The sequence below is a fragment of the Oncorhynchus keta genome, chromosome 35, assembly GCF_023373465.1.
Source record: "Oncorhynchus keta strain PuntledgeMale-10-30-2019 chromosome 35, Oket_V2, whole genome shotgun sequence".
Classification (NCBI taxonomy): domain Eukaryota; kingdom Metazoa; phylum Chordata; class Actinopteri; order Salmoniformes; family Salmonidae; genus Oncorhynchus; species Oncorhynchus keta.
Window position 1 is genome coordinate 50626398 of NC_068455.1, and position 7952 is coordinate 50634349.

A 7952-nucleotide genomic window follows, 5' to 3' on the forward strand; every position below is an offset into this window, starting at 1 on the left:
CCAGCTACAATAATAATTTACAACATTAACAATGTCTACACTGTATTTCGGATCAATTTGATGTTATTTTGATGGACAAAACATCTTTGAAAAACATGGACATTTCTAAGTGACCCCAAACTTTTGAACAGTGGTGTATATGAATTACAAATAAGCCTTTAACTAGTTAAATCATGTGTTCTAGGCTATTGCATAGTTACAATGTGTAACCATTGATATCCCAGGACCAGGCTTGGTAAACACTGTTGAAGAGTATAATTGTAATACATACATGCAGACACAGCATCATTCAAAGACTGGAGTTTGATACTCCTGCTATTTTGGATATGACTGAAAAAGAATGTCTCACAGACATTCATACTGGAACTGCAACTTTATTTGCCAAGGTACAGAACATGATCAGTGAATATATTCAATGTACAGGCTACAATGTGGGAAACTCATACTTGGTAATAACTACATGTACAGTTGAAGTCAAAAGTTTACATACACATTAGCCAAATACATTTAAACTCAGTTTTTCACAATTCCTGACATTTAATCCTAGTAAGAATTTGCCTGTCTTAGGTCAGTTAGGATCACCACTTTATTTTAAGAATGTGAAATGTCAGAATTTTAGTCGAGAGTGATTTATTTCCGCTTTTATTCCTTTCATCACATTCCCAGTGGGTCAAAAGGTTGTATTTGCTAGCATTGCATTTAAATTGTTTTACTTGGGTCAAACGTTTCAGGTAGCTTTCCACAAGCTTCTCACAATAAGTTGGGTGAATTTTAGCCCATTCCTCCTGACAAAGATGGTGTAACTGAGTCAGGATTGTAAAGGCCTCTTTGCTCGCACACGCTTTTTCAGTTCTGCCCACAAATGTTCTATAGGATTGAGGTCAGGGCTTCGTGATGGCCACTCCAATACCTTGACTTTGTTGTCCTTAAGCCATTTTGCCACAACTTTGGAAGTATGCTTGGGGTCATTGTCCATTTGGAAGACCCATTTGCGACCAAGCTTTAACTTCCTGACTGATGTCTTGAGATGTTGCTTTAGTATATCCACTTCATTTTCCTACCTCATGATGCCATCTATTTTGTGAAGTGCACCAGTCCCTCCTGCAGCAAAGCACCCCCACAACATGATGCTGCCACCCCTGTGCTTCACGGTTGGGATGGTGTCCTTTGGCTTGCAAGCCTCACCCTTTTCCTCCAAACATAACAATGGTCATTATGGCCAAACAGTTCTATTTTTGTTTCATCAGACCAGAGGATATTTCTCCAAAAAGTACGATCTCGTGCAGTTGCAGTTTATGGCGGTTTTGGAGCAGTGGCTTCTTCCTTGCTGAGCGGCCTTTAAGGATATGTCGATATTGGACTTGTTTTACTGTGGATATAGATACTTTTGTTTGCTCCACCCAACGGTCCCCCACCTACTCCGCTTCTCACCGCTTTCCTTTCACTGAAAATGAATGGGAAGTGATGTCTCACCACTGGTGCAACCAGTAGTGTACATGGGCTGGTGCTGGGCAGTGGCTCTGATGAGGAGTGTGCTGTGTGTCTGGACTTTGTGTTTAAAGTTTCTAAGAGCACAGTGGTCTCCATCATTGGGAAATGGGAAAAAAATACACAGCTGGTTAAATAATAAACAAATTATTAAGCAAAAAAATGTGCACCCCTTAGGGTCCCAGGACCAAGTTTGGGAAACGCAGCATTATATTGTGTGTAGATATTTGTTTTGAATTCAGGCTGTAACACAACATAATTTGGAATAAATCAAGGGGTATGAATACTTTCTGAAGGCACTGTATGTACCGAGCAGGAGTGGTGCCCTCTTTGCAGAGGCCGGATCAAGGCCAGTGAGCTGGTGGAGTTTCATCGGGAAGAAAAGGAGAGCAACCTCTCTGAGAACTGGAGGAGCAGCTCCGAGGTGGAGGCTCAGACTGCAAAGTGAGGACAGCAGAATCGAGGCTCTGATTGTCTCTCAGTTCACAAGCTTCCTCACTCTACTGGAGGTCCCACTCAGGGAGGAGGGTTTCAGGTTTGTGCGTCTGGACGGCACTATGAGCCAGAAGAGGTGGGTTCATATCATCCAGAGCAATGCACCCAGCAGCCCATTGATTATACTGCTGTCTCAAAGCCGGAGGGGTGGGGCTAAACCTATACAGTGGGGCAAAAAAGTATTTAGTCAACCACCAATTGTGCAAGTTCTCCCACTTAAAAAGATGAGGCCTGTAATTTTCATCATAGGTACACTTCAACTATGACAGACAAATTGAGAAACAAAAATCCAGAAAATCACACTGTAGGATTTTTTTATGAATTTATTTGCAAATTATGGTGGAAAACAAGTATTTGGCCCTCCCATGGCGCCCCTTCCCACTCGTTAAATCCATAGATTATGGCTTAATTCGTTTATTTAAATTGACTGATTTCCTTATATGAACTGTAACTCAGTAAAATTGTTGCGTTTACACTTCATCCCCATCAGTCAAACTACTAAAGAGCAGTACATAGCAATGAACAAAAGCCGAAATAATTCGCTCTATTATTCTGACATTTCACATTCTTAAAATAAAGTGACCTAAAACAGGGAATTTTTACTAGGATTAAATGTCAGGAATTGTGAAAAACTGAGTTTAATGGATTTGGCTATGGTGTATGTAAACTTCAACTGTATATCACATTGCTCCATACTGGTCTGTAGGAGTTTGACTGACAGGGGGTGATATCTGTTCATGTGATGAGTGCTGCCAAGGCAGCAGCTACTCCTCCTGGGGTTTGGTGAAATTAAGGCAGTTATACAATTTTTGAAAACACAATATATTCATTACAGAATTCACAAGTGTGTGCCCTCGGGCCTATACTCCACTACCACATATCCACAACTCAAAATCCATGTATACGTGTATGCATTGTGTGTATGTTGCTTTACAGTCCCAGCTGGTCCATAACATGTATTTCTTACCTGCTTTTTACTTGTCCTTCAACCGTCAGTGCAGACTGAATTATCACCGGCGTAAAAAATGTTTACAGGACGATCTTATTTCAAAACTGGTTTGTTTGGAGTGTTGTGGGTTTACATTGTATTGGCCAACAAAGAATATCTATGCATACATAAAAATAAACTCACCTTCAGAATTTCAAAATGCAAGCACATGCTGCACCATCCTAATATTTCATGTCAACTGCCTGAGAATCTTGAGTAAAAATACAAAATTCCTGGATGTAAACACTTTCTCAAAGTCCATATGTCAATAATCAGTAGCCCACGCAGTCTTCAAACTCCACTCATTCAAAACTACAAAATGACACAGGGGCCGATAGGTAACGCTTAAAGAGCAGTGATACTAGCAAGAGCAGTATGCAGGTACTCTTTCCCCTCTTATTCAATAGTTACCACGCACCTGCAAAAAAGAGCCCAGATGTGCGAGTTCCTTTCGAATTACATTGAGAAACAATTAAATTAAAACGTCAAATTTGAAATACTATGGCCAGTAATACAAACATGTCAGGACACTGGACTTGAATGACTTTTATTGTAGCAGAACAAATACACAATTACTTAGATTTCTGACTCTGTGCCTGTGCCTTAAGAACCTTGACAACGATCTTCTGTTCCTCAATAAGGAAAGCTCGCTTGATCCTGTGGTAGACAGAAGGGTGAACGTTAGTTGATCAGGTAACAGTTGTTCGGGCATTGTTTGCGTGATACAAATTCTGACCAAATATCAATAAATGTAAAGCAAAATCTAATGAATCATGTCGCAAAGACCAATGCCTTCAATGTAGATTGTAGAAACATAACCCTGAATTGCTTGCACACAGGAAGCTTCACCACCCCAGGATAAATCTCAATTAAATGGAACAAAACAATTGTTACCTCTAGAGCCTAAGATGTTGGGGGGGATCAACACTTTTTCTACAAAGGCGGTGTGTTGGGGATATGCTTTCTTACCGGTCGCGCACACACTTGGCACACATGGCTCCACCGTAGGCTCTGCTGACGTGCTTCTTGGTTTTTGAGAGCCTCATCAGGACCTGGGGTCTCACCGCCCGGATCTTTAAGACAAAGAAATGCTTGTGAGCACAGACAACACACAAACCTGAACCCAGGGTTATATTCAGGAGAAACCAGTGTTGCACAGAAAACCAAAACTTTCGGTATTAGGGTGTATTCCTTAGTACTTCTGTCAAATGCGTCTCATGTATTCTACTGATTGAGTGAGGATCAAGTCCATCAGCACAGTTGATGTCCCCTTAGCACAAGAACACCATACATGCTCCACTTACTCATTGCTAACTCTAGCCTGTCCTGAGGAACCAATGCACTCACTGGGAATTTGGACTGTGTCACCACTTATGTTGCACAGAAATTAACACGCTTGAACAAATGTTGAAAATGTAAATTACTGTTCACAAAACAATGTCCCATTACAGGCTCAAACACTTTACAATGCAAGATAACAGCAGCTTCCAGCTTTGTACACCAACTTACCTTACTAGTAAACAGCTGAAGCTAACATCAATTCACTTCCCTAGTACCTTGTTTGCGATAAACCATTTCAAAGCTGATTGTAAACCAAAAACGATTAATTCACTTAATCTCCCCGTCACGTCTCTCCCAGTCAAAGACCTTTGCTCAAGGCTCAAACTGAGTGTGTGTGGGAATAAAGATAGATCTTAGAGAAAGTGTACACTTTAATAAAAGAGATTGTTTTTATGCAAGTGTTGAGAAGTACAATAAAATAAGTTGAAGGGATAGATACTTATCTGTAGCCCCATCAAATAAGCTAGTCAATGCACACCTGTTGAATATGCATGCACCTGTACTATAAATTGATTTCCCCAGTTAATCAATAGACTAGATTTAACATTCAAATAACTAATTACAATACCATCATGTTACGTAGTTATATTTGTACAAAACAAAGTAAAATTGACTGCATGTATTGAGTAGCTTGGATGAATAAGGTGCCCAGAGTAAACTGCCTGCTACTCTGTCCCAGATGGTAATATATGCATATTATCAGTAGTATTGGATAGAAAACACTGAAGTTTCTAAAACTGTTTGAATGATGTCTGATTATAACAGAACTCATATGGCAGGTGAAAACCTGAGACAAATCCAACCAGGAAGTGGGAAATCTGATGTTTGTAGCTTAATTTAAGTGATTGCCTATCCAATATACTGTGTCTATTGCACCAGATTGCACTTCCCAAGGCTTCCAGCAGATTGTCAGTCTTTAGAGAGTTGTTTGAGGCTTCTATTGTGGAAGGGTGCCGAATAAGAGCTGTTTCAACAAGTGGACTAGGCTGAGGCTAATCAGTTGTTTACTGCACGGTCACGCCGTTCCTTCTTTTTCCTCTTTAATGAATACGCTATTGTCCGGGTGGAATATTATTGAAGATTTATTATAAAAAAGACCCTAAGGATCGATTGTAAACATCCTTTGACATGTTTCTACTTTTCTATTTCTGCTTTTTGTGATCTCTCTTTGGTTGGAAAATGGCTGAATGCTGTCTGTGACTAGTTGCTAACCTAACATAATGATATGTTCTGCTTTCCCCGAAAAGCCTTTTTGAAGTCGGACAGTGTGGTTGGATTAACGAGAAGTGTGTCTTTAAAATGGTGTAAAATACTTGTATGTGTAACAGATGTATATGTACTCTCCATGAGTTGTGTTTTCTCAAAATAAATCACTTCGGCCAGTGGTCCCAGTTGAGCATTTATTTCTGTTGTTAAATGGGGAAACAGCACGTCAGTTGTGCAGGGCTTAACGGTATTGATGGCTGTCGATGGCAAAATCCCTTGCATCACATTTTCATACTGGGAAGACCTGACGTTCGCAATCTCCCCCTATTCATGCTACCAGGAGCTCCCTGAGAATTCCACTTGTGCAGAATGCGAAACCTAGGCCTCTGGCGTGCATCAGCAACCACAGTACTTCTTGAAGCCGGGTCTCCGATCCCTCCATGTGGCGTCCGGCGAAGACAAGTCACGGCACCAGCGTAACAGTATAACTTTAGACCGTCCCCTCGCCCATACCTTGGCGCGAACTCTGCACACATCAACAAGTCACCCACGAAGCATCGTTACCCATCTCTCCACAAAAGCCGCAGCCCTTGCAGAGCAAGGGTAACCACTACTGCAAAGTCTCAGAGCAAGTGATGTCACTGATTGAAATGCTATTTAGCGAGCACCACCGCTGACTAGCTAGCTGTTTCACATCCGTTACATATGGTCGAGGAATTTTAATTATGAGATTTGTCGTTTTGAATTTGGCTCCCTGCAATTTCACTGGCCTTTGGCGAGGTGGGACGCTATAGCGTCCCGAACGATCCCAGAGGAGTTAATGCATGCAAAAACCAAACATTTCACATGCAATGAAATTGAACTCAAGATTGGTCTGGATCAAGTGCCATTTTGGCATTAGACGTAGTGCTTTCACCCATCCTTAGGGCACATTCAAACCAATGTGTAAAAATGACAGGTTAAGTGGAAGCAGTGCGTTGGGGGTGGCTAATATTGTGTTGTGCTCAGCCTGAAAAGTTGTGATGTATTATCAAATAATTTCTCTCCACCCAACCACACTGACATGCATTTTGGTTGAGGTACTTTTATGCACAGTTCAGACACAGAATTTATGGCGAGTCGAACTGAATAGAAATTAAGAGTGGACTGGCACAGTTAAGAGCTTTACTTACTCCGCGCAGTCTACCAGGGCAGATTCCGCATGCGGACTTGGGGGCCTTGCCCACCTTCTTGGTGTACAGGTACACAATGCGGTTACCAGGAGTCCGGGACCTGCAAGCAGGGTCATACACAATGCAAAGTTGTCCACAATATTTAGAAAGGGATAAAAAGATCAGTTGTTCCTACTTCCTATTTAAAAGCAATAGCTAGGTATAATTGTGCAAACCAGTACAACTTACTAGGAACAACTAATTAGTTTAGGCCATGAGAAATGCCAGGCAATGTAATAACTAACAATGACAAAGAAGCTAAAGAAATGGCGTAGCAGACAAGGGAATTGCAATGCAATTAGTAGATAAAAGGTCATGCTACTTACAGCCTCGTTTTGTTGGAGGCAGTGTTGTAGGACAACCTACGACGGTAAGTCAAGCGCTGGACCATGTTGATACCTGTAAATACATAACAGATTGCAGGACAGTAGAATACATTGTTCACCGATTGATTTGCTACATAACTAGATAACGAACTAGTTAGCTAGCTTGGGGACTGCGGATGGAGTCAACATTACTGATCAATGCTACTAGCAAAAATGCTTAATACCCAAAAAAGGAATCAATGAAGAAAGAACATTTTACTTGCATGTAAACACCATGCCTTGGCAATTTCAACAAGACTACCTCCGGTAGTAAAACCACTTAAATGGTAATGCGTTTTGGTACCAAAATTGACATCTCTGCTTTGGGCTAAACGTTACTGAAGGCATGATACTAAGAAACGACAAGACAGTACTAGGATAAGAATAAATCATTAAATACTTTCAATAATGTGTTTACGGTTTCTAACACTGTGGAAATATGGTATTTGAAATACGTTTTGTCATATTACAACAACAGATTACAGCAGATTATTTTGATATAAAATGTGCGAAGAAATGTCGGCCTCCATACCTGCTATTACCGTTACCGGAAGAGGAAGAACCAAAGAAGTTGCTCTGAAATGTTAAGTTTTCTCACCACCGGATATTTCCTCAACTTCTTATAATATGCTGCCACCTAGTGACGATTGTGTGACCTCCCGTTGAGACGCCCACAAACATTGATTTTATATGACTGAAACGATTATAATTAAAAGTTCCATGTAGCCAGTTATTTAACTTGTGGTGTCGTATGATCTAAAATAAGGACGCACGACAATGAGGTTCTAGCTCCAGCCTGTTTATTAAGCTAACCCTCGCATGTCCTACATAGGCACGGATACCCCCAAGGGACATCCT

At 40.9% G+C, this 7952-nt stretch overlaps 1 protein-coding gene across 1 annotated transcript; it reads right to left on the reverse strand.

Annotated features, from left to right (window-relative positions):
• Positions 1 to 3502: 3502 nt before the first annotated feature.
• Positions 3503 to 7718, reverse strand: rpl34 (ribosomal protein L34). The gene is made up of 5 exons (XM_035752867.2): positions 7627 to 7718; positions 7056 to 7128; positions 6691 to 6790; positions 3941 to 4044; positions 3503 to 3628 (listed from the first exon to the last, which is right to left on the reverse strand). The coding sequence occupies exons 2-5, from the start codon at positions 7118 to 7120 to the stop codon at positions 3544 to 3546; spliced, it is 354 nt and encodes a 117-aa protein (XP_035608760.1). The 5' UTR covers positions 7121 to 7128; positions 7627 to 7718; the 3' UTR covers positions 3503 to 3543.
• Between the last annotated feature and the right edge of the window lie 234 nt (positions 7719 to 7952).

What these genes read in the sequence shown, in the direction of transcription:
- rpl34 (XM_035752867.2), bottom strand. Translation starts at nt 7,120, where the DNA reads ATGGTCCAGCGCTTGACTTACCGTCGTAGGTTGTCCTACAACACTGCC. An exon ending in GCCTCCAACAAAACGAGGCT is followed by an intron (nt 6,791 to 7,055) that starts GTAAGTAGCATG and finishes CCCTGCTTGCAG; the next exon opens with GTCCCGGACTCCTGGTAACC. An exon ending in GCCCTGGTAGACTGCGCGGA is followed by an intron (nt 4,045 to 6,690) that starts GTAAGTAAAGCT and finishes TTTGTCTTAAAG; the next exon opens with ATCCGGGCGGTGAGACCCCA.